The sequence below is a fragment of the Chiroxiphia lanceolata genome, chromosome 1 (genome assembly GCF_009829145.1).
Source record: "Chiroxiphia lanceolata isolate bChiLan1 chromosome 1, bChiLan1.pri, whole genome shotgun sequence".
NCBI lineage: Eukaryota > Metazoa > Chordata > Aves > Passeriformes > Pipridae > Chiroxiphia > Chiroxiphia lanceolata.
The window spans coordinates 74,789,719-74,817,482 of NC_045637.1; the positions used below are offsets into that span (position 1 = coordinate 74,789,719).

Below are 27,764 nucleotides of genomic sequence, written 5' to 3' on the forward strand. Positions count from 1 at the left end.
GTAAGAAAAATCTTTCCATATCTTAGGAAGCAGTTCCTGGGCATTAACACCATTTAACTTCATAACAGCCAGGCAGCACAGTTCCCTCATTGCTTCAACATGGGAGCCTGCACTGAAATTATTTGCTCGACATGAGAGAGCCTTGAAGCTCTAATACTTTGCTATAAGGTTAAATTTGTGCATCCAAAAATTGGAGCATGGTAAGGTTTTCAAGTATTAGCCCAAGACCTCTGCTACTGAAGAGGAGAAAGACAAGATAAAGGACAAAGTGAAAAACTCTGTTTTGGAGAGATTATGCCAGAAAGAAGTATCTGGAAAAGAGGAAAAGCCACAAATGGTGCTGAAGGCAACTCTGACAATCAAGGAGCTACTAGGATAGAAAGCTGGTCTGCAGGTTTAAATATCCTTCCAAAGCCAGCCTTGAGATTGCTGGAAATTTAAGTTATAACCTCCTTAGAGAGAAGCAACAAAAAGGAAGAAAATGTGCATGTTTGAGGAAGAAACTAATATCAGAACTTTTGCTCTGTTGGGTGAGTGCTCTAAGGTACTTGGGGCAGGCAATGAATGCTTCACTGCTACCAGACAAATTGAGCTGCTAAAAAACCTCTCCTGCTCATATTTCTTCCCTTGCAGCTGAGTGCCTATTCAGAGTGATTCACACCTTCATCTTGCCACATTTCTGGACAGGTCATTTACACCTGATAGGCCCAGTTCCCCATCTGTAAAACCAAGATAATGACACTTCCCCACCTAAGAGAAGTGCTCTGAGGACAAATGCTGGAGGAGTATTTAGGGGCAGCAATGTCAGAGCCTGTATGAATTCCCAAGGCAGGAACTTTGTGTCCTCTCTAAAAGTAACAAACAAGTGCAGCTTTTATATAGACAGGATGCACAATGAACATGCGATAGAAAGGCTCAAGGTATTATGTTTACTCCCAAAACAGACATTTGCTATTACTTTCTCTGTTATCTCCTTCAGGCTATAGTGACCCTACTGAAATAATCACCTTCCTGCCACCTCAGCTCAGGAAGGCTGATGGAAAGCATGAAGAATTTCTTTTATTTTTCCTTGTGCCTGCCACCAAATCAAATCTTTTCATTACTGAGGAACCTGCTGCAGGAGCTACCTTTCCTTCCCCAGAAAGGACAGAAGGAAGGAATTGAGCTGGGGTAGCTGTCATACCACAAGATTTTACAAAAACAAAAGGAAAGGAGAACTGATTCAGATGTGTGACTTCAGCCTGTTTCCTAAGAGATGCAAGATGAGAGCTGCAACTATGAGCCTTACTTTGAAAGGACACTTTGCAGAACACTACCACAACCAGGTTTGCATTTTGAAAGCAAGGACTAGTTATTTACATTCTGAAAGGCACAAAACAGGGCCAGGGCAAGCAGTGGCCTTCTGGGATGTCCTGGCTATTAAAAACAAACAAAAAACCCCAATATAAACCCAAGAATAAAATCTTGAAATACCACTGGCTTTGATTCCATTCCTCAGGGTCACCATCTCGCTTTTCTCCCCTTTCATACATGTCCAACACTCCTGATGCTCATCATCCCTGGGAGCTGCATCTACCTGTACAAAGGCAGGTTACTGCCTACCATTGAAGGTCAGGACCTACTCCTCTTGGCAATAACACTTTGAGGGCATTCTAGCCCACACATCCTTTCTTTCTGTGGGAATTTAGGAAAATTTAACAACATGCTGTGCAATGGAATCAACATAAACCATAGCCCCGTGTATTTTCTTAAACTGACCTAATGTGTTCCATTTACAGATGGTATGGGAAGTGTCACTGTGACCGCTCAGGTGTACTGCTGATGTTTATTAGCAGTTTGCCTCTCACTACTCAGAAAATATAGGAAAAATGTTCGCTGGAGCCAGGACACCAACAACATAACCAAGGGACAAAAAAGTATGTTGAATCTAAAGTAGTGGTTACACTTTATTAGATCTGTCAGTAATTCTGTCACTCTACAGGAGGCATTATCTCAGCTCATGTAACCCCATATCTCTGCCCCATTAATCCTGACTAACAAGTAGGAGGTGATAAGTGTTGCAACTAAGACACAAAATTAAATATAAAAATCTACATTTAATAAACACCATGCAGTTTATTCAGACACCCTCAAGAAAGGAACCTGGAGCCAACCAAAGGATGATAATCCTATCAATTGTATCCTATTGTATCCTAAATGAGGCCTGAAACAAAAGGTAAGTAATTTCTGCAGAAGCATAGATAACATGCACTCTGATGATTCTGTGACAGAAATGAGAAATTTTCTTACATATTTTAGTAGGAAAGTCATAATGAAAATACAGGCATTGAAAATAGGATGACGAAAATATTTTTTATTTGTAGCCTTAAATTAATCACCACACTGATATTAACAATCAAATAGAATTAAGTCACAAAGTAAAAAATAAAAAAAACACTATCTAGTTTCTGTTGTGCATATTAAATAGGATAACTTAGGGGCAAGGGGAAAAAACACCTGCAAACATTTCAGATCAGCCCTGTTTGACAGCATTCCTGTATTTCTGAACACCACCTCCACTCCCCTCCCCCTTGAATTTCATAAGGGACAAAGTCCAAACAATCTTAAAAAGACCAGATTCTACTCTATCAAGAAAAAAAATGAACTCTCACTACCTGCATGCTCTGTGTATAGCACATCACATAGCATGGTATCAAATTTCAGAAACAAAAGCTTAAGAAGATGATGTTGTCCACCTCTCCAACACAGTATTCTGTTTTCCTATCAGAACCTCAAGAAAGGTAGAAAACCCCCAAACAAATTTTCCTTCTCACTATATAGGATATAAAAGGAATGAGTAACAGCTTCTAAGTAAATTCAGTAAAATATAACTTCTGCATGGGCAACCCTACACCAGACAGGAGGGAGAGGATTCCCACCTCAACATATCTATGTATGGAGCACATCTCTTGCAAGAGCATTCATGGCTAACCAAGAACGAAGTGAACCAGCAATCATAGGCTTAAGCCATGCCTACATCTATAAACTGCATGATACTGAAAGCTATTCATACATTACATATATCCAAAGGGATTGAAAGTTTTTTGTTATGGGAAATAATATTGTAACAAAATACTTACTGATGGAGTAAGTGGCATGCAGCACAGAACTATGCTTGCAAGACTGATATACAGTTTGAACAAAAATATTGAAAGATTCAAACCTGTGACCAGTTCTCTGATTTCCAAATCTGTAGTCTTGCGGAGTAACCGTACTAATGCTGGGATACCACCACAGTTTTTCAGAGCAATTTTGTTGTCATCATTTGCCTTCCCATATACCAAGTTTCTCAAAGCTCCACAGGCACTACGGTGGACTTCTGTCATCCGATGGTCCAATAGGTCCACCAGTAACTGTATTCCACCTTGTCTTCTTATCTGAAACAGGCCAAAATGATAATCATAAAGTTAGGGAATGAATATTGATATTAATAAAAGCTATCCAATGAAATTAAGCTGTGGTTTATGCAGGCTGTGGGCCAGCAAAGGTGTGCTGGTAGCACTGCAAAGCTGCTACGTTACACTACTTTGATTCCTTGTATTATTTTTCCATTGGTAACATAACTGTACAAACTGACAAACCTGAACCTCTGTAAAAGCAGTCAAAGTCAGCCAAGAGTGTTGCCTCATGAAGGTTGCTCATGGTTCATCAAGGTTTGCCTTGGCAAAACTCCTTGCAGGAGAAACATCATCTCCTTCAAGAGTGTAACACATCACAAGCTACAGGAAAAACCACAAGACTGTAGCAAACAAAAAAAAAGCACTTAATGTCATAAAGTTTTCAGTAGTCCTGCCTTTACATTTAATTTCTGGGAATGTGAGTAGCTACTGTAGTCTCAGTAAGGATGCTATATCAACTGAATTGGGATGAGCAAAGATGAAAGCAAAAGGAGGAAGTCTGCACAAACAGACAAGGATGACAAAAACATTGTGGCAAGCTTGTTCTACTAAGATTGAAGGAGACCCTTCAGTGATGTAGGAACAGAAGTCTTATGCATAAACAAGGTGGCCTACAAAATAAATTTCTAATGCGATATCTTACATAAAATATCATTATCATTGTTGGGCTTCGCGACCGAAGATTTGGGAAAATATCATTATAGAAAAAGCACAAAAGTATTTCAGCAAACGATCAAGACGGTCAAGAATACCAAGTACAATTTATTATAAAATCTATTTCCAGCAAATACTTTATTACTCTCTGGTACTATTTGTTTCTCAAACATCAACCACTCTTGAATCTAATTTTAAGAAGTCACATTTATTCAAAACTAACATCCAAAGAGTACGACGTTTTAGCTTCAAACAAGTTATACAGACATATCTGTCAAAAAGTTTCCCCACGTGTGTAGTTGGTTGAGGCACAAAGCCAGCCAGGCACTTCAGCAGGTCATTTTACTTTTAAGACAAAAAGGTTTTGAAATATTTGTGAAGCTGTTCTTGCATGGGCATGTGTTCTTGCAGTTCTGCAGAGGGGAGTCATATCGACGTATGGCATTTCATGGATCTAACGCTAGCCTAAACAAGGCAAAGTTCTGAGTCCTGTGTTACAATCACAACAACCCCATGCAACGCTACAGGCTTGTGGAAGATTAGCTGGAAAGATGTCAGTTGTGAAAGGAACTGTCTACAGCCAGCTGAACATGAGTCAGCAGTGTGCCTAGTGTCAAAGAAGGACAATGACATCCTGGCCTGTATCAACAATAGTGTGGCCAGCAGGACTTGGGCAGTGATTGTCCCCCTGTACTCAGCACTGGTGAGGCCACACCTTGAATCCTGTGTCAAGTTCTGGGCCCATCACTCCAAGAAAGACATTGAGGGGCTGAAGTGAGTCCAGAGAAGAGCAACTGAGCAGCAAAGGTTCTGGAACACAAGTCCCCTGACGACAAGCTGTGGGAACTCAGGTTGTTCAGCCTGGAGAAAAGGAGGCTCAGGGGGGATCTTACTCCTCTCTACAACTACCTGAAAGGAGGTTGTAGCCAGGTGGGGGTCAGTTTCTTCTCCCAGGTAGAAAGTGGTAGGACAAAAGAAAATGTCCTTAAGTTATGTCAGGGGAGGTTTAGGTTGGATATTATGAAAAAATTCTTCACCAAAAGAGTTGTCAAACACAGGAACAGGGTGCCCAGGGAAGTGATAGAGTCACCGTCCTTAAAGGTATTTAAAAGTCGTGTAGATGTGACACTTAATGACGGACTTTGGAGTTAATGGTTGGATTCGATGACCTTAGAGGTCATTTCTAACCTAAATGGTTCTATGATTCTACAGTTCACTGCAAATAAAGACTGAAAAATGAGTCAGCCCTTGAGGTTCCAAAACTGAGCTATATGAAATTACTCACTGCTGAAACAGAAGCTATCTCTCTTTCTTCTACCAGCTTATCTGGCACATTCTTGTTTTTTTAATAACAGCAAGACCAAAAAAAAAAGCACTTGTGTAGTCAAAAAGTGTATATACCAAGATGTTACAGTGTTAAATTAAAATGTTTTAATGCCTATACAGTTACAACACAGCCTTGTCCTAAATGTCAAAATGCTAGTGTTTATATTTTCCCTTAAATAGGCATTATATGAGTACTTCATGTCCAACTTCCTGAGCAATATGCAGGTCACCTCAAAGACTACAGCAACCAGCATTATGTGGAGAGTGCAGAGATATGAATGGACATTGGTAAAATATATATCAACGAGAGGCAGAAAAGTTCACTAATCTTTTAGAGAATCTATGTTTCTGCTGCTCAGAGAAACCATGACATCTTTCAATTTAGAAACCAGATAAGCAGGTCAAAGAGAAAAGGTGTTGCAATATATCTCACTGGTCAAAACTTTCCCAAGTAAACAGGATGACTTGCAATGAATCAATTAGTTAATTTCCGAGCCAGGAAAAATTTACCAAGTTTATCTGGGAGAGGTGAGCGGTGAGGCTTGTTTGTTTGCTTTGGTTTACAATATATCATCATTTAACCTTCATATTAAAATACATTTGCTTCCTCTGCTGACCAGATTTTCAAAACCAGCCATGCTACACGAAGAGCCACCTATATGACAAAACAGATGACATCTACTAAACAGACTAGGAACAAAAATTTATGCTTCAGTTTTACAAAAGGTGAATCAACCACTGAGCTTCACACTTCAACCTCTGAAAAGAAACAAGATCTGATAGAAGAAAGAAGACAGTTAAAAATAAATGAGTTGCCTGGTGTGATGAGTAATATCAGGAACGACAGAATGAAAACATGCCTGCTGATCTTTGTGAATTGTATTTTCAAAGCACAATATGTTGAATGAATATTTTAATTGCTTCACTGCTAAAAAAAAGATTAAGAATGAGAAAAATTATTACTTTGTAGCAAAAATTATTCTGGGTACTGTAATTCATCTAAAGACTGCCTCATTTCAGAGGGACTGTGCCTATGTTTTTTTCCCCACTCTTCCTCTTCGACACAATCAAGTGGCATCTCATGCTCCTCAGCAGTTTATGGATGCTCTCAGGTGACAAGTTTTGCTATTTTCTGCTCATTCTAAGGGGAAATGTGTGGTTCTGACACATTCAAATCTGCACCTTCCCTCTTCAGTTGTGGTAGCTGACAGCACACTAGTATTCAGCTCATGCAGCTCCTCCTCTCCCAGGAACCTGAAGTCAGCAGCAGACGAAAATGATTCAAAGACACTTTCTTAAAAGCAAGAGCATAAAATATTAATCTAAAACACATTTCTGTAAAAAAAATTATGGGTAATACAAAAGAAATGAAACAGATGTTACATAACACCTTACATAACTTGATAAAATGTCTTAAATTTTATTGAAGAAAGATCCTATTCTTACCTGGGAAAGACAAGACTTATTTTGCAAACTTTCTTTGAATTTCCAAGCTCAGATACTTGGCAGAGAAACTGTGTCAAGCGGGGAGAGATGAAGCTGATTGTTCCCAACTGGAAGCACAGTTTCTGATGCTGTTTTTTATCTGGACTACTGTCTTGCTTTGTTGGTTTTGGTTTTGGTTTTTTTTTTCAACAGCCCTTATTCACCAGAAGTCTCACCCCAGCTTTTCCACCTACCCTGAGCCCAATAAAAGACCACATGGACTTCATTACGTAGACTTCCCTCACTCAATGGGACTCCTACCACTCAGGCCTCTACCCCCACCTCAGTGGAACAGGACTACAACCACCATCCGAGTTACAGTGACCAGGTCTCATCGCTGGCTCCAGAGGGTGTCTTATGCCTGTGCCAGCACTGCAGCCTCACTCCAGCACTGACCCTCCAACTATTCCTGTCAGGTTTTAATGGGTGGGGGGAGGCTGGTGCCATCTTGTTTTGGTCTGGTGGGCAGGAACTTGGGAATTTTTCTGGTTAGCTCGACCCAGTTTTATCAGTACTGTTTAGCATTCCTCTTGATAAAGAGTTATTTTTTCACTTACATCTTAGTGTGTCTGATATCTCTCTCTCTGTATTGGAGAGAACCGGGGGTATTGAATCAGAGGAAGGAGATTTCCATCCAAGGTCTCTGCCCCTCCAAATTGTCTCAGAGACACCTTTGATTCAATGGTGGTTACCACAACAGTGGACTGTTCAATACTTAATCTACCAGGAGTTACATATGACCAGCCTGAAGCATATGTGTTGGCAAAACAAGTCAATAATACATTGATGATATGCCTGAAACAATATATCTATATCTATCTATCTATTTATCTCTATACATATACACTTGATTACTGTACGGTTTTAGCGTATGAATTGCTTGATAGCTTGCTTTTCTAATTCAATACAATAGATGGGTTGGATGTATGGAAGGAAATTAAATGTAGGATGTGAGGGCTATGTAGATACCTGGAATGTAAGGACATCTGTTTTATGAGGACATCTGCTCAATGGCTGTCCAGCATATAAACACAGATGAGACAGGAAAAGTAATAAACCACACTTACATACACAAACCCTATAAAACAAGAGACAATACAAAAGACCAGGTCTGAGAGTTCACTGGTTGATGGACTACTGAAGGAACTGCTCCAAGGCTTGGAGAGGTTCAGCCTGAGCTCTGTTAACTGGTAAAATGGGTACACAGGGAGGAATGAATGAAAAGGTCATCACAGGTCCTATGGGAGAGAACACGCTGATGGGATGTTGCAAGGGATTGTGACAATGTGCCAAACTGTGGGATGTCTGGGCAGAAGGGCAAAGATAGGAAACGGCAAATATCCAAACGCATGGGGGAGGAATAACATGAGAAAACAGAGAAGGATGAGATGTATAAATAAATTGTGCTTAAGTATGCTGGTCCAGCCAAACCTTCGTTTGATCACTGCAGTCCGGCTTTATCTTCTTATTAATCCTAATTGCTAATAATTTTCCTGAATAAGTATGGTCTACATTCTGGATTGGCGTAACACTAGTGAACCTGGAGCTGGAATAGCTGATGAGCTGGATAGGAGATGTGGGAAAGAGCTATCAGGGACACTGTGATTCTAGAGGATAGATACTGGTGAGACAAGAGTGAACAAAATATAGGTGATTGACCTCTCTTCATACTGAGCTATGAGAAAACTGACCCTGGAATCTGGCTATTGCTTATGGCTTTGTAATAGCAGAAGCAAGTCAAAGCTAACTGACATTAGCTGTTTTGACTACTACTAAGGTTTTGAACCCTATTTTGAAATATAAGTTGGGAAATCTGTGGAAAATTATTCTATTCTGCCCGGCAGCAAAGAAAAAAAAAGAAGCAAAACCCTTTCTTTCAATCACTGCATAATGGAAATTGTCTCTTCCATCCCTTGGAAGGCTGCAAAAATTAGAGCTAGAGATACAAAAATGAAGAAAAGGGAAGCTTCAAATTTTAAACAGTTTAGCCAAAGATTGTTAGATAATTAAGTATTCCAAAACAGACTAAAAATACAGCTGTGATAGAAACCCAAACACCCTTCCTCTTCTATTTATACTCAGCAAGTGGGTATCTGAGATATTGTTCAAATTTTGCCAGTAGGTATAACTGGAACATCCTTCTCTGCATTTAATTCTGACTACCCTGCCTTACAAAGTAAAATATAATGGAAACAGAAGAGGATTAAGAGCAGGTGACAAAAATTGTTAGAGACTGACAGAGTGATAAAGTGTGTTTCTAAAATAACACAATCTCCTCTTAACAATAAGACATTAAATCTTCCACTATTAACAGCTCCACATTCCTAACTCAAAGATTAATTCATGGTTAGATGTTTAATTTCCACATTTTTCTTAATAATCACTTTTGAATAAATCTTCATCCAAAGGTGGTGAAGGAAATCTAACAACAATCAAGCCTTTCTACACATCATAGATATTAACTGCCAGCTTAATTGACATAACACACAGCATCATCCACCATTTATTCTGTGACACTTCTGTTATTAAGAAAGCATGTTTCAATATATCAAAATATAAGTATTTAAACACATGGAATTATTTTTAATGTCACGGTGTTACATATGGAGCAGAACTAAAAACTAAGTGACTGCTAGCACAGGTGACAGTATATATTCAATAAACACCAAATTAAAAAGACTTTTCAGTTTAGGTCTGCTTCTGGAAATTATTTGTAATAATTGGTTTTAATGTTCTTAGATGCTGGTTTTCTAACTAGCAGAGTAAGTGCTTACTATTTCACATGTGAATAGATTTCAAGCAATTCTGTTGCTGGAAGGAGAAGCTGCAAGTGAGCTGAACAAAATGCCCAAGACTTTTTAAATGGTGGCAGGCAGTATGGTGTTTGTGAGACGCTCTTTGACTACAGTCACTCTGTTCTTCTCAGGCTCACTGTCTGAGCAGACTGGCGTGCCCACACAGACCAGAGCACTACAGGAAAGTCCAGGAGGCCACAGGCTGCAGAGCAACTTGACTGCACTGACTATTTATATCCATGAAATTATTACATTTCTAGATTTTTTTTGCAATTAAAAATTCTCTCCATTATGTATCTTTGTCTTGTTTACATTACTAAAATGGCTTCCACCTAAGAGGAAAAAAAAGACACTATTTATCAGAGAAGAGTTTGGAAGACAGGCAGCCTCATTGCTAGCTAGTTTCGGAAACTTAGTTCCTAAAACTTAAAACAGATGTGAAGGAGAGAAAACAAATCTCCATCAGAATATGGGAATAGTATTCAGTACAGTGGGTCTCTTAAGATAAATGCAGTGGTTCAAACTTTAAATCCTCTCCACTATTTCTTCTGATGTGTCTATGGAACAACAGGAAGACAAGACAAAATCGGTACATTGCAAACGCATGTGAGATTTATTACAGACAAATTTACCTGTAACATCACAGGGCAATTTATTCTCATTAGCAAAGTAATTTGCTACAAGTTTAAAAAAGTGCTGAGCAATTTTAGCTGAAAATAGAGGAGAATGTTATGCAAATTGCTGCATTAACTCCAAAGTCTAATTTGTTTAAGGAATCTAAATCAGGGTTTGGATCTAGGTCCCATTTAAGAATGGCTTTCTCATTAGGACTTTTCAGATCAGACACAAAGGCAACATAAAGATGTGAAGAGGCATAATGTAAACAAATTCAACCACCAGGACATATACAATGTTCCACTTGAATAAAAATTGTTCCCTTGTGTGCTAAACTGCACTGCATGGAGAAGGAAGGGGATCTATCTCATGTGTCTGTAGAAACCAGGTGGGTGTTTGGTGGAATGGTTGTGCGATATGTGAGGATCCACAGCACGGGGTCAATACTCAAGAGCTTTCCTTATGGGACTGGGTATCTTATTTCTGTTACTGAGTACAGTTTTGTTTTCCCTGTATCTCTTAATTGACCTCTTTAGATCTTGGGATCTATATGTGAGGTTAACAGAGCCTCAAAAACATTTTCTGAACAGGAGGAGACTCAAAATCATGTTCTAAAATTGCCTTGGGAAGGTATGAATAAATATGCTGCTTTCTCAGTCCATAAGCCTTACTGTATTCTGCTCTGTGACACATTTTGTTTTTCATGCTTGGTAGGAAGGCTATACCTATTATAAATCAAGGTTTTAGTGTGATTTTATATTTGACTAAAAAAAACCCCTGGCTAGGTATAAGTTACCTATAATTGTAAAGCATTTTACCCTAAACTCTTAAAAAACATTCATTTGAAGGACAACACAAGCATCCTATTCTAAACATCAAGGACTAGTGGGGTCTTCCAAGCAACACTTCTAACTGCAAGTGTAGAGCTGACCTGAAGTGCTCGTGTGATGTGAAGGCTTCAGAAAAGCAATTTTCAAGCCCACTGTTAAAAGCAGTATCTCCTAAAATGAACACATTGGCATTGAACTACATTATAAACTAACACTGAGGACTACACATAAATAAGGTAAAATGTATATGTATGGCCAGTCTTCGCGAACGAAGATTTGGGAAAGGTCTTTACCCTTCGAGCCTGTGCAGTGGATTTTTTAGGTGAGACACAGTGTGCGCTGAGCTGAGCCCACCCTTTAATCCTGAGGTTCATCTGCTGGGGCCGAGCAAGCTTGGACAGTGGCAGTGAGGTCCTCAGGACGTAGGTTTGTTTAGAGTGACCTTCTCTTAGATGGATGGCCTTACAGGGCTGACGAGCTCCATCTGCCCGGGGGATTCCTCTGACCGGGAAACGAACCCGGGCCACGGCGGTGAGAGTGCCGCATCCTAACCACTAGGCCACCAGGGGGCCCCAATAAGGTAAAATACACACATGCTAAAGCCCTTAGAAGGTATTGTAACTACTTGATATTGATTTGGGGTCTTTGCTTTTCAAAACAGTAAAAAACCACACAATACTAAAGAAGGCATAGCACTGTGCACTTTATAGATGATGCAATGGCAATACTAATTTAGGATGTGAAGACTTTGGCATTACTCAAGTACTGACTTAGTACTGCCTGAAATTAAATGAAAAATGATGATTAACACTGAGGGTGTGGATCATTTACTTTCTGGTATTTAAAAATAATTAAGGATCTATTTGAAAATGAAGGATTGCATTTATTATCGGTGAAATGAACTGACATATATACTTCCACTAAAAACATCCTGGTATTCCTATAACCAGATACCTAGTGAAGTTAAACAAGATATAGAAAATTCAACTTCTTTTTTTTTTATGCAAAGAAAAACTAATTTTTTTAGAGAAAGCAGTAGGTCACTATTTCAAATATTCTTACAGCAGGAGAGGACATAACTTCAGAGTTGGATGAAGACTTCTGAAGCTGTACTTAACTCTACTCAGTTAAGCATATTATTAGTGAGATTTAGTCAATGTGAACACAAATATCATCTAGGAACAAGATGGGTCACCAACAGAAAAACCACAGAAAATTAATTTTTTTCAGTCATTTAAGCCTAAACAATAGAACAACTCTATCTGACATTTCAGCTTTAAAAGGAAATTCAAAAAAGTCCTTTTTCAGTGCTTGCTGTAGCTACCTCAGACAGTTTGCCTCACAGAATAAACAGCGTGCCACTACTCAGATTAAAAATATATTTACAATTTATTACATCAAACATCATACTGCCCTCTTATGACCTCTGCTCCCAGGGCATTATCTACTGAGATTTAAACAAGAAGTACTCTCTTCTTATAACTGATGTATTATCCTTCAAAGAATCTTTCAGTCACATGAGAATTTTCTGTCTTAAAGTTGAAGTATTTGGGGAACAAGCTACTGCCTCAAAAGCAACATCTCTCTTTGCTAGGAAGTTTTGCTAACAGAAACTCAGGCACATAAAATTAAAATATTTGTCTAAGGTCACAAAGGCAAGATACAACCTGTAATTTAAGAGTTTCAGTGCTACAGAAAGCTGCACAGCAGAATCTTTTCTCCATCTCTCCATTTACATGAGTTTTATAAATGAGGTAAAAGTCAGCACAAGTAAGCACTTGCCTCATATCTAGCACACTTTGCAATACCCCCAGTTCAAGATGCAAAATTATATATGTATAAAAGTATGTGTTATAGTAAATGTATGTGCATACATATATATACATGTACCGGTTTGAATATTTTTCCCCCCCTTTGTTTAGCTCAGGTTCTCTTTGCCCTTCAAAATCCACAATTCTACTTTTTTTCTAGATTTCCTATACTCATTGAAATAGGGGAAGACAGAACTTCATGCAGTATCCAGGGCATGCAACCACAGACTTGCAGAAGGTCCCAGGAATGTTCTCTATTTCTTTCCTTATTACTTTCCCGACACTTTACTTTAAATAAGCCAATAAGCTTCAGATGACACTTTCCAAAAGCTGTCCAGCATAACTCTAGACATCTTCTTAAATCAGCAGAATACAGGAAAAAACATACAGAAATGAGAAACAAGAAAAATAACCATCAAAAATGGTGCTACTTCACTGCCAACAGACTAACTGCTTACCACTCCATAAAGCTTGTGAGTTGCAGCAATTTTTCAGTTCCTTCTGGACATAAGAATAGCAAAGTAGCAGTTCTGAAAAAAAAAACAAACCTCACCAAAACCTTCACCCAAACCCATGTAATACTTCTGTATGTGGAGTAAGGAGTGTGTCCCTTTCTTTAGGGCCTTGCTTGGTTAACCATGTGCCTGCAGCATGTCTAGTGAAGCGAAGAGCCAAACCCAGCAGTGCTGCTGACACAGTTGGGCAGATTGCCCACTCATTCCTCAGCAACTGTGGTGGCAGCAACAGCTCAAATATAAAAGGCTGATTTGGACCTATTGTGCAATTCATCATTTTGCATGAACTAATTCTTTATATACGTTAAATGATCCCTATAATGGGCATTACAGTCTCTACTTTTTAGACAGATAAGAATGCAGGAATGTATAAAATCTCTTTGTGAGACTAAAAAACTATATTCCAAGTATACTATATTCCAAATGACATTTCAAGCTATATATCACAGATCTAATGCGTTTCCATATCTGCTTGAACCAAGGTCTCTAAAACATAGCAACCTTAGAAATGTCAGTCACTGATCAGTAAGTAGTACTTTTCCAGAATGAGAAGGAGGGAATCTGGCCCACAACCAGTAAAAAATGTACAAAACTTCAGACTTTCAAAATGGATAATTTTTAATATCTTGGTTTTTCCTTTATCCCTTCTGTGGTATGAGTCATAGTCTGAGTTACACCAGTGTAAACCCTGGAAGAGCAGGACTGACTTCAGCACCACTGCTACAGATTTACTCTGAGATTACATTAAGGACTGGTTCAAATGACCTCAAATAATTTTCTGCAGTGGCTGGATAGACAGATAGGCATTGTTATTTTAGAGCTTCAGGTGTTCTTACGCCTGTACAAACCCGTGCCTTCTGCTGAAACCATTCTCAGTAGCTTAGTAACAGCCATCTCTTTGTATTTTTGAATACATTTTGAAGATCAGCTGATGGTCTTTACCTTAAAAGTTTTATTTGGCAGGGCCTTTTTATCAGGACTATGATTCACCTTATTGAAAAAATTTTGCTACCAACCTTTTTAGTATAGATATGTTGAGAAAGCATCAAATTACAGATATTGATATCGATCTAGGTTATTTTATTTCTATATATAGTGTACAAAATTTTACCATGGCTTGCTGGACTATGAGAGCAGTAATAAAAAATATGCTCTACAATAGGAAAGTAATCCTCTGCATTCACACATCAGCCTAATAAATCAGAGCAGCAATTGACAAGAGAGTTATGAATAGAACGAAATCCATGGCACATACAGTAGAACATTATACTGCTTGAAAAGGCTGCAAATATATTTATTGCCTATTCAAAATGTAGGAAAATCATATTTCCTATGTCAAATGACACTGTCTTTCAGTGTGTATTACCTTTCCTTCCCTACGACATAATATTTTCAAACATAAAAGATACAGTTTTTGCAAATGTTTTACTACAACTGCAACATGCTTTCCTCAGACCAGTGGAGAGAGATTCACAACACAGTGCAATGTTCTGCCTGCATCTGATGCATACCGCAGAAAGTAGCATGAAGGCACTCATTTGCACACATAATACTGATTTTTTTTCTTTTCTCCTAACTGCTTAAAAAGCATTATCACCAGATATTCACATCTGATTTTTTTTTTTGGCTAATCAAGTTTAATCCCTAAAATTCTCTTCTATGTGCTTATTTGGACTGTCCGGAGCTGAAAAAGATAGAAACCTTTAGCCAGTATTCTCATATTCAGTGAGGCAGACGCTGTAGGAGTGAATGCCAAACCCAGATTATCAGGAGGTCTAGGTAGGTTGTTGTTCAAGACCTCAGCCCAGAAGAAGACTAGTGCCATGACCCTAAACAGAAGCAGAACAGAGGTATCCCAAAGATTTTTGTGAATACTGCTAACAGTTTGCTGTGTAGTGCATAAACAGGATAGTCCAAAGAGCAAACTTGCAATTATCCATATGAAACATGGACATTCATTAACTACTAGAACAACAACAAAAAAAGATTTTGGCTTGCTTTAGCTCTAAATAATTGTTCCTGACTATATACTAGTATCATAGAAAAACCTTAAAAAAGAACTGGGAAGAGTCAGGAAAATATTGTCCATTTGGTTATTCCCCGGAGAGGGAATAACTGGACAGTGGGTGGAGAGGAACATGAAAGCAGTAAAGCAGTGTGTGGGATGAAAATACCAATACATATGCTCAATATTAAGCCCACAATTTTTTAAAATAATGTTTTCAGTCACTTTGTAAATTAATTTGATTCAGTATCCTTTCAAGATGAGAAAGAATGGTATGTTACAAAATGACTGAAAACAGGAGGGCAAGCAAAATGTCTAATTTTGTTTATCTAGCATTAACTCAAACTTCAATCACAACTAGATGTTGTATTACATTTATGAAATAATACATTCTTGTTTATTGCTTTTTAAAATCATGTCCCTTTACAATACTGATTCTTTATTCCCAATTGAGGTTTTTTTTCAAAAGGAATAATTTTGAAATGTGAAGGCAATAAACCCAAAACATTCATCGGGTTCCTTAGCAGAGCAGAGGATTAGAAGACAAGAACTGGCCCCAGCAATCTGCCTCTATGTTGCTGTGCAGTCTTCCATTAATATCCTAGTTTAACATCCTAAATCTTCCTTTCCCTCCTTTAACCAAATGTCACTCCTCTGGGGCTTGTAATTAATTCATTTATTGAACAACTGAAACACTTTCCTAATCTTAAATCAAGTGAAATATATGCCAGGTACACAGTGCATCATTATTATAATTCAGGCACAGTGTCCTGATGATAAAATCAAGAATAACCATGGTGAAATGACCCCAGAGGGATCCCAGAGTATAAAATGCCACTTCTTCTGTGCTACAGAAAGCATAGATTGTGGGGGTATTGCACAGCGCTCAACGATATTCATTAATATTCAGCCTTAATCAGTGTAAAGACTGTGCACAAAACAAAGACATGCACTCTCTCATCAGAAGAGATAAATATGATAAAGTGGTAATGTATAAGTAAGATGGTAAAACTAAACACAGAAATGCATTCAGAAATGCTTTTCAAAGCAAGACTGTCAGTATAAGATTTAATTACCAGATAGAAAGTAAACTAAAAAAAAGTGAAAGGGTTTACCACTTTATATTTATATTTATCCATGTTTCTGGAATTTATTAGGAAAGTAAAGACAATATATTAGCAAGAAAAAAACAGAGTGATATACTCTCATAAACATTATTTAGTAATTCAGTGTTGGAGTCTAGCTAAAGGGAGAAATAGAATTACAATACTTTAATGATAGTGAATGAAAGTGTGTTTTTTATTAGCATTCTTCTAAATAATAAAAATATTTTAAGACCATTAAGAGTTTAGGCGGTCTTAATGTTAACTTAGACTGTTGTGTCAAGACCAATGCAGCCATTTCTGTCTCACTTGTTTTAGTTAATATTAAAGAGGAAAAATGTTCAGCCACAGGTTTGTACTATAGGCAGTGAATTAGTGTTTCTTTGATGCACACAATTCAAACTATAAGAGGAGAGAGGGTATCATGGAGACAGCACAAAGAGACTTCTGGAGCAGACATATTAGGCACTTCAAACTGGCACTGTACTTACTGAAATGCTATCATAAATACTCTCTTGTATACCTATCAATAGAGAAGAGCTTGAAGTGTAGAAAGCATTGGGAGAAACAAACCATTTATATCTGCTTGCCTTAAAAGAGAAATAGAACTCAAGCCACTGACTGCTGGAATAAATAAAATGGAAGGGAGCAGAGTGATCATGAGTGGTTACACAGGTCAGAAGACAGAATCAAAAGGGTCTGATTTAAAAAAAAAATAAATAAAAAAGCAATAGCAGAAAACAAAGGTTGCTTTCACAAAATCTTCTGTGGAAAGAAGGTGAGACAAGACATAGTATATCCAAGTGATGGGATTTTGATCATGGGGCAAAAAAGGGCTTCGTTTCTATCAATCAAAAAAACCCAGGATTCATCTTTCATCCGTTCCAGGTTTGTGTTTTACAAATCTTTCAACAGGCTAGGGGAAAAGATCTTCAGCCCCCGTATCCCACCCCAAATTAATGGGATCGCAAGAATGCCACAAGATGCATGGTACAAGGCAAACTGCCTGCCCATAGGAAGTGGTGGAATAGGAAATTCTTTGTTTTGCTGTGGTGAATTAATTCCTTTGCATGGTTTATGTCCACTGCTTGACATGTGAACAAGTGGTGGTACCATGTTGAAAGGGTTCTGGGCACTTTGAAAAACTCCCAGAAGAAGATGTAGAAATACCTTTATTTTAATGATAAAATGAATGTGAATGATGAATTTCAGCAAGCTGGAAAAGAGATGATTTCAGCATGCAATCACTCAGGTTTTAGAACTCCCATGTGATAAATGTCTGGACTGATACTTTTCTCCTGAAGGGAGTATGTGGCAATGCTCTCCAAGATGAAGAGGAAAGTGTCCAATCCAGCAGTATTTATTTAGGATGCAAGGGAGGGCTTCAGGTAGGACAGTTCAGCAGTTACTGTTCTTTTATTTGGCATCCTTGCAGTATTTTCCTCAGAGAAGGATCTCAAGTGTTGTGACTTTGCTGGCAAAAATTAATTTCCTAGCTTGCAGAAAGCAATCATTGGTGCCAGAACCCCTGAGTGACCTGTTACACCTTTGCAGCTGATGGCAGGCTGCCATCTTCCATGAGAGCAAAATGGTGCTGGCGTGTGAAACTCCACAATTCAATCCCTTTACATGGTGACCTCATACAAAAGAGGAAAATGTCATTATAGGAAGAAAAAATGCTGTGGAAGAATGAATCCTGTGTTTCATAGAATGTGCTCTTTTAAAGAAATGTTCTCTGCTGAGTATTTTAAAATGCTTCTCTTTTCCTATATCCCCTGTCTGTTCCTTCTTGGCATCCAGGGGCAGCTACTCTGGCTCTGCTCACAATCTCACCATTGTTTGTGTAAGAGCCCTCTCCTGAGGAGAAAATGCCATCTGAAACGGTCTTCCTGTGCTCTTCTGCCTGATCAGCTTTTCATTTACTTTCAAATATCTGATCAAAACTTCTCCTTTCCTTTCCTTTTGCCTTTTAGTTACATTCTTCACCGTCATCAATGAAAGAATAATTTATATAAAGAATTACTGAAGTATTCTGAGATTCTGAATTTCAGAATTATGGGTTGTAATGGGTTGCCTGGTAATTTTTACAGCCTTTAGGCTTCTGCCTCCCTATGTCCCCTTTTACATACGTGAGACCCTTAGTGAGGGTTGGTTACTGTTCAACACAAGATGAAAAACCAACTATCAAACATTAGCAAAAATAATCCAATTTCTTCAACTCCATTCTAATGTCTGCTTACCACCTAACCACCCAGCACAGGGAATAAAAGTAGAGAATGAGAAGCACTACTGAGAGCAGATGTAGCAGCTGCCTTGCTGTTAAGTAAGACTTAAAGGGACTCAGAAGTAGCATTTGTGAAAAACTTTCAGGTAAGAGCAGCAGTTAAAATCGTACTTTGAAATAAAGACTAGCACTAAATGGTTTTGAGCAGCATAGAAGTGGCAGCACCTGCAAGAAATAACAACACCATCTTTATCAATGGTCAGTGTTTATTGCATTTACCTACTGCTCTTCTGCTATGATCAGGGCTGGAAGGGGAAAAACAAAAATTCTACCAGAAATATAAAACATAAATCACTCCAGAAGGTAAGGTTTTTTTGTGAAAAAGTAAATGGCTTCTGACACCTTAGTATCCAGCCTGAGGCATCTTCACATAAACAGTTACCAACTTTGTTTGAAAGTCCTTGAAGTCAGAGAAAGGCATTTGCAGACCTCAGTGTTAACATAAAACTGAGCAGGGCATTTGCACTTACATACCAATAAAGGTACATTTAGAGTGATGCCACCCAATTCAGAAGTATGCCTGTGATCAACTTGCGCTTTAGAAATAACACCTACCATAAAGAACTTGGACACGAAGGGAAAAATATCTCTAGTTTCCCTAGCAAGACTTTAAACATTTTTGACTGAGTATCTTTTTCATGGTTGTTTTCTAAAGAGCATTTCCACTTCCTCTTCTTGGGGGGACAGAGGAAGCAAGGGATAGTGTTCCCCATTTCAGCCACAGAAATCGAAATATTTTAGAAGAGAAAAACTTAATGGTAAAACCATAAAGGGTGCTAGCAATCTCAGAAATGCCTATAGTCACAATTGCTATTTTCTGTTTCTGTCTAAAGTTTAGTTGACCTTGTTCCAAAAAAAAAGAATATAAAGGTCTTTGTCCTGCCCCTATACAAAAACAAAACTGGGAGATTGAAAGAATGGTCAGATTCAGAGGACAGATCATTAATCACCTTTTCAGTAGGTGATACAATATAAATCATGCTTAAAAGAATAATAAAAAAAAAGTATTTCAGGACAGTTATTTCCAGAAACTCTGGATGAAATAGTCATTAATTGCAGGGTGACAATTTGATGCTCAATACTGATAAAGGTAAAAGAACTTTTTTTTTCCCTGTTGGATAACTCCAGCATTGAAACTTTAACAACTGCATTGCATTTCAAATTCAGTACAACCAGGTAAATAAACTAAATTGTTGTATACATTACATTGTTTATTATATTATCATACATATATATATATATACATTATACATATACATTACATTACAGATTAATATTTAATAAATTATTTAGTGAATTCAATTTGCTTTTTTTCTCAGTGCCTGTCAGGCATGTGAAATACCAGCAGCATTCTTCACTTACATATTTCTATGTGAGTCCTTTCTCCACCCTTTGAAAGACCACCAAGATAGCATTTTTTCTTTAGCCCAAGTCATCTGCTATGTTAAAGCTACATATCTGGTCAAAGCAGCGTTTTCTGTGCTTCAAAACAAATGAAATTCTTGTGCTATGTAATCCCAAAAAGAGATCGCAAGGAAAACAGGATATGTCCTGGTGCTTCTTTTCCTTGCCTCTTGTGTTCGAGCTGGCAGGGTTCCCTGCGACCATGTGCAGCAGGACTGGAATGCTGCTTTCCATGAAGAAGGAATTGGATATTAAATGTGATCATTCTCAGACAGAGGAGAACTGGCCACAACAAGCAACTGCAACACAAATACTTTGCAGAAAAGAGAATTTTGATATCAGTTTCTGTTATTTAGGTGTTAGTTCAACTCAGAATTCAGACACATTCTTAACAGTTATCATAGGAGTTGTCCCAGGTAGGTTCAACAGGACCACTCAAGTTACTCTGCCTGGGTATAAACATATTAAGAATCTTGAATATCTGCTCTGATATCCCCTTATCAACAGGATTTTGAGCTCTCACATAAAAGGTTCCTCAAGAAATTCTGATTCAGTGGAGAGCTCAAGCAGACCTTAAGTATACTACGGAGCCATTTGGATTGACCCTAATCCCAGCAAACACAGAAACTGTTTTGTCTGCTGAGTCATGACCCAAACACAACAAGACTTATCATTAAATAACATAGGTTGGTAGATAGATAGATAGAAATAAAATAGTTTGCTAATGTTAGATGCTTTAGTCTGAAAAGCTCCACAAAGCATTAGACAAGTATACAATATATCCCTTTTTTCTGTTGTCTTACAAAACCCCTAAGTACCAGAAGCTTGAAAGCATATTCTCAGATGAACTCTTTCGAAAAAAGTATTTTGGTTTGTTTCCATAGCAGAGTAGGTATTATGGAATAAGGAGTATCAAAGTCCTGAATAATAACAAAAGAAGTGGAGGAATCCTTGTTTTATTTGTTATCTTTTTACAGAAGCAGCTCAGAATGCTCCCTAGTGCTCTACTGTTACCTTTACCCTTCCAGCTCACGAGCCAGAAGCTTACAAAGGCTGATGTCCTACTGGGATGGGTGAGATCAAAAGTGATCGAATCAACAACAATTAGACGTCTTTTTCCCTAAATGATTAGCAACAAAAATCAAACCATCTTCTTCCCTCAAATGGGATAGCCACTTAAGGTCTCTCAGTCTATGGCTTACAGGAGGCAGCAGAGATTGTACAATGAATAAATTGCTCTAATTATTTAACTTCCTTTCTCAGAAAATAATCAATTCTCTTACTTAAGAACTAATTTTTTAATAAGGATGAGAGAAGAGTACAGGGAGAGAGTCCAGTTAAAATTTTCAGTGATACCTGTACCAGAGTTCTGTTCTCCAGTGCACGAACATTCTTCATTTTACAGTCATGTAAATATATTTTTATCATTATTTCTAAGATGTTTGAGGTGATGTACACAACTAGTGCAATTCTTCCAGTGCCAGCAGACCACATGCTTACTCACTCAGGAATTTCCTCAGCATGAAAAAGCCTGGAAGGGAAGGCTGTTATAGCCAAATAGACTCACAGAGTGGTATGTTCTGAGGGTGAGGATAATGAAGCACTAGCAAGCCAGCATCACTGCTCAGTTCTGACAAGTAAGCAATAGCAGATCTTGATCTCTGTTTACCTCTACATGCCAGGATAAAAGATGCCAGTACAGCACAGATTTATGTGCACACCACATGTCCCTGACTAGTAGTATCTCTGAGAGGGCCAGGGGAGGCAGCTGGGGCTGGTAACAGCTTCACTCATTCAATTTTAATTGACTGCTGTGTGTTTGTCAGATCCCTCAGAGCCGCCTTCCTTCTGTTTCAACTTGTGCCAAAAGCTGCACTGGTCCCATTAACCACATGGAACAAGCAAGCAAGAAGTACCTATCAGCTACAGGTACAGAACAAAGTCTATATTAATGTTTGAATTGCATTTCAGATGCAATCCTCACTGAATTTCAAGTTCATAGACCAATGATCACAGTTCAAGCTGAAAACCCAGTGAAATTAGACTCTATTCACACAATTATACATTAAAGTAGGCTTTGATTCAGAACCTTTTTGCTTAATTTTCATCTTCTGTGTTTGTATTTAGTGTCCAAATGTCTCTTTGAGAACCCTAAGGAAATGCCCATATGTTTCAGTGAGATCAAGATTACACCACTAGCTGATTACCGAACAACTACTGATACAGTTTTTAAATGGTATGCAATCAATCAAAATAGTCCAAAGAAAACAAAACAATGAATGACAACAATATTTTATGCATTTTTTACTTTCTGTAATGGTAACAAATAACTGCAAGCTTGAGTAAAATGGGTCCAGGTATATATCCATGATTTCTCTCGTATGATTTTTTTAAAGCACATATAAATAACTGGTAATGATAAATGGCAAACAGCAACACTGCTGAAAAAAGGGCTTATAAATCTTACCTCTGCTTTTATTTTATTGTCTCCGAAACACAGGTGTTGTAAGTAGGCTGCAGCATTTGACTGTACTGAGGGAAATTGATGCTGTAACATCTGTATAACTTCTGGAAGCTCTGGATCCCGCCATCCAAACTCTCTGTATGAAAGCAAACATGAAAGATTCATCAAAAATTCTGCTATTAGTCGATAAATGTGGCAACAGTTGGGTCAACAAAGAACACAGAAATGGCTAAGTAATATCTTGATTCCCCCCCTCCCCCATTTTCAAAGCAAACATTAAATCAAATAGGAAAATATTTTTTTATTTTAAACTGTACTTCTCTGAAAAAAAAATACATCAAGTATAACAAGAAGAAATGACTTCATGGAATTAGTCCTCTAACATAAATTTTCCTAAATAAAATGGCTATATGAATTTATAATATAAGAAAAGAAAGAAAATAGATGCTCATAACATTATCCTTTATTAAAATGAAAATATGGAGGCTAGAATCAGAACCACAAATGGTTTGCTACGAAATGCTAATTTGTCAAAAAGTCCTTTTCAGTTACTACAATCTTTGTGGGATACGAATTTCTATCTTATATAGAAAGCAATGACCAATTTTGTCTCTTGGTTTATTTTTTTCCAGATACAGTCAATGTAAAACCCTTACACATCTCTGGCCCTCTCTGAGTAGGGGGTTGGACCACGTGACTTTCAGAGGTCTCTTCCAACCTCAGTCCTGTAATTCTGTAATTTTACAATACACACTTATACATTGGATAACTTTTAAATCTTCATTTCTTCTACTCTATCCAAAGCAGCTAGGCAAACACAAAGACTCAGTGTTTGCACTTTTCGTTAATCCTACAAAATATGAAATGCCATTAGCATCACATGAAAGGACTGAATCCATGTATGTTGAACAAGTCCCTGTAGGTATTTTGCAGCTTTCAGACCTGAACTTAAAATCAATCTGCAACTTCACGTAATTTTTCCCCCTCTGTATTTAAGGATAAAATCATTCATGAAAATGGCTTTGGACTTTGTGTCCCAAGAGCCAGAGACACACACAGCTTCTCTGCACGATATACTTAGTTATCACATGCCTTTTCCCCAAGTGCCATATAAATATTTTTACCATCTTTCATCTGGTGCTACATATTCAGGCTAACAGAGGGAAATTAGGGAAAAGAGGTGACTTCTGAAAAAATTCTCTATTGTAGTTACCATGCAGTTACCACCTGGGAGCTTATTGCCAAAAACACTTGCAAGACCTGTTGCAGAGTCCAGCTATAACGTTTGAAAAAACAGTCTTGATCATCAGTTTCCTTCCCAGATTATAAGGGTTCTGCTGCAGTGAGGCTAAGTATATGTCACTGAGGCAATTCAAGGTATCTCTGCAATCTGCCCCAAGTAAAATCAGGCACACTTTAAATATGACATTTCTCCATGACACTTCTTGGAAACAAGATTTATTTTGCAATAATAATGAATTGCTACAGAACAGAGGGATTGTCTGTTCTCTTCTCATATGGGACATTTGTGAGATTGAGAGTTGTCATTACACTTGTATCTTTATGAAGATTCAGAATATAAATATGGGATGTAAAAAATACACTCAGAATTTCATTGGTTATTTCTCTTCTAACAAAGCATACATTAACTCATGATTATTTAATTTCACATTAAGCATTTAATATAAAGAGAGCATAAAGATGTAATAATAAATCACATATGGACGATTCCAATAAACATTTAGATAACACAGACTGTTAGAAGCTTCTACAAGAGACATCTGCATATATTCAGAAAGATTTACATTTCACTGATATTTTGAAAAGTTAGAGAACATTGTAAAAGGTATCAGGGAAGGCTAGAAACTTCAGTAGCCAAAGATGGCAAACACTGCAGTTTTCATTGTATACCAGCTTACCATGACTCTTGTCAATAGGTGAAAAGGAAGGGATTAATTGGTTAAGCACTTATTTCTGTTAAAGAATGGGTAGTGCAAACCCATAAACAAACCCTAAATTTCCAGAGATAATTCCCAGAAACAATGTTATCTGACATGTTAGCTTCCTCATGTATTTGCTTTCTTCCAGTTAACCATGTTAACACTCACTAAAAGATTCTTCAAATCTATTAGACCTGTCTTCTACATAAACAGCTCTCAGTAAACCAAAGACATATTCCAGAATTTTTGTTTAAATAAAAATAAGAAATGGAAAGCAAAATCCACCAACCTTACTGAGGGTAAATTATCCTACCTCCACTTCTAATTTATTCTCATTTTCAATCCTAGATTTCAAGTGCAGGTGTCAGTATTTTGGGAGGATACAAAATATCAGAATAAAACAGCTTGTATAACAAGAGAATGAGAGGGAACATTAGAAAGTAGTTGTTTTACAGCAAATAACTACATGTCAAAGTGTTGGAACTTCTATCACCAAATTCTCCCGAAAAGGAAATTTCCTCCTTCACAATACATACATTACTTGAACCAACCAAAAAACAAACCAACCAAAAACCAACTGAACAAAAGGCCTGTTATGTGCAGTAATACATCACAGGCCCTGACAACTAGCTCAGTTTCCTCTTCTTCCTCTTGTCCTGGGATCCAGGAAAGAAGAGGCAATGAGGGGGCAAAAGGAAAAAAGGTCCCTTCATCAAAGGTACAGTTAATTGTTCTGAGGAACCTGCAGTCTGGACACATATGAAAACAAGGCTCTCTCTACTTTTCCCCTCTGATCTCCCAGAAAAAACATCAGCAAATGACCGATGTATGAATACCTATTGGAAATGTAAGGTATACACACTGGATGTAAGCAGAAAATTAATTTAGAGAAGAAACCTTTAGCACTGAATACTGAGTTTGTTATGTAACCAGTTTTAGGAGAGAAAATGAACAAAGCAGGAAAAAAAAGTTCAAAAATTTAGCCCTAGTATGCACTGTCATTTTAAGCAGATGGTCTCTAAGATGATGATATTTTTAGAAGTTTCTAAATGAAATACAGTAGCTATATAAAACAAACAAGAACTTCTGTCAACAGTTAAGGCTGCTTGAATAATTGTGATAATTTTAGCAGCCTTCAGGGCAAGAAAGACTAGTTTCTAGGGGTTTAAATTTTTCATTTGTTTTGTACTAGTCTTTTACAGGAGAAAAAAGTGAGAATGAGAAAGAGGAGTCTTTTTTAAGAACAACAGGCTTGCAGCTCTATTAACAATATTTATTTTAAATTTTTTTTTAATTTAGTTGCATTATGAAAAGTTAGAAAGGCTACTTAATGAAGTCAACTGGCATTGGTCTGGAGAAGGGAAAAGGACTGGAAATTCTTAAAGACAAAGGCACAAAATGTATCTGGAACATTTTGCAGAGATGTGGAGGAACAGTCAGGCCACGCCTCCAAGCATACCTATATGACAAAAAATATGTTTTAAAATAGAGAGCCAAACAAAAAGTAAGAGAAAACAACTAGTAGGGAAGTCAAGAGCTGGAATAAACTGATCTTTGACTGCCTACCCACAAAAAGCAGCAGTAGGGTGGTATTTGACAAAGATAAGTGTCAGATTAAAGGAAAGGAGAAGGAGAAGGAAAATTAAAATCAAATCTACCTCTATTTCTGTGAAATATCTGAGATTGTGCCACATGAAAATTAGTTAAACGGGCAACATATGAGAACCTAATCCCTAGTAAAATTATAAAGTAGAATTATGCAAAATTTGAAACGATAGTGAATATCCTAAACAAACCGTGTCCCTAAGCCCATCTCCCTTATTAGCATCCCCATGCTTCTAAAAGCTGAGTGAGGTAATCCACACAGATGGTGAAACAAGCCAGAAGGCTGGAGTAAATCAGAAGAGGTGCGTGACATTTTGAGAATGTTAACAAAATATCTGTGTGGTTGATCCAAAAATAAAGAGTAAGGTAGTACCTGTACGTGCAAGATCTTCTGCTATTGCCTATGATTTCCTTGGAATAACAACACTGATCTGTTCAGGTCAGCTAAAGGTTTCTGATGGTGGTGTGAGTTTTTCCACAACAGTATCCAAGCTGTGCAAGAACTTCACAGTTTTGTCTGGAAAGTGGCATTTGGCATAAACTCCAAATATTTGGGCAGGTTGTCAAAGTGCATTTTTTCTCAGAAGCATCTTCATTGGATGAAACTGACCACTACACACCAAGGTGTTCCACCTTCTTTTTATTATGGAAACTGTGTTCTAGGAATGTAGGATTGATCTCATTTTGAATTCTGCTGAAGATTTCAGCTTGAAGTGGTGACTAAGGCTGTTCCATGGATTACAGGAGACTACTGTTCTAGGAGTGTAAGAGGACCCAAAGGAGTGTAAGAGGACCCATGTAAGCCGGCAGTATGTATGCCTAGACTATCACAATAGGCTACATTCTATCTATGAACAACTGAAGAGAATCAACAAGGAGCTGTACATGAGACACAACAATTCTGACACAGAATCAATAGCACCTAGAAATTCAGGCTGATTTGGGTACTGCAAGTAATGCATTGAAACCACTTCCTGCTCCTGCCATCATATCACATACACGTCAGAAAGCAAAAGAGATGCAGACTTAAAAGACTGTGAGCAACGCAGCTGAGTGCACTGGCTATGTGGGGTCAGTTAAAGGTGCTGCTGAACACAGAGTATGTACTGCGTCTGAGTATTTGCTTGAATTATGCCAGAATTTTCTTCTTCTGCTACTGAAAATGCTGATGTTACACAGAAAAGCAAAAGCAAAGTTCCTGTTACATCTATACGTGCACTGATTTTAAAAAGGCTACCAAAAGGTCTCCAGCTGGTAACTAAGGATACTGATAGCTTTTGCAAAGCATTGGAGAAGCAGGTGTGATGGCTCTGTCTACTCTCCAGCCATTGGTCACAGTGAATCTCACGAGAGCTTGGGTTCTTATTTCTGGTTTACATCTTATTAGAGATTCACCACAAATGTGTTTTTTACAATGTATTTGTGTCTGCTAATGAGGTGCAGAGAAGGATGCGATGTGTCAGATGCACAGGATTCTTGCCCAGGTCTGCC

General features: G+C 37.8%; 1 protein-coding gene across 13 annotated transcripts in view; it reads right to left on the bottom strand.

Moving 5' to 3' along the window:
- Nucleotides 1-27,764, bottom strand: part of CTNND2 (catenin delta 2) — a 629,184-nt gene that overhangs the window by 139,326 nt on the left and 462,094 nt on the right. For all 13 annotated transcript variants that reach the window (XR_004356187.1, XM_032683409.1, XM_032683400.1 and 10 more), the window contains 2 exons: nucleotides 22,732-22,864; nucleotides 3,203-3,416 (listed from right to left, as the gene is read on the bottom strand). Coding sequence is in view for 12 of the 13 variants with exons in the window: in XM_032683409.1 (XP_032539300.1) it covers nucleotides 3,203-3,416; nucleotides 22,732-22,864 (347 nt within the window). In the remaining variant the exon portion in view is untranslated. The remainder of the gene's footprint in view (nucleotides 1-3,202; nucleotides 3,417-22,731; nucleotides 22,865-27,764) is intronic.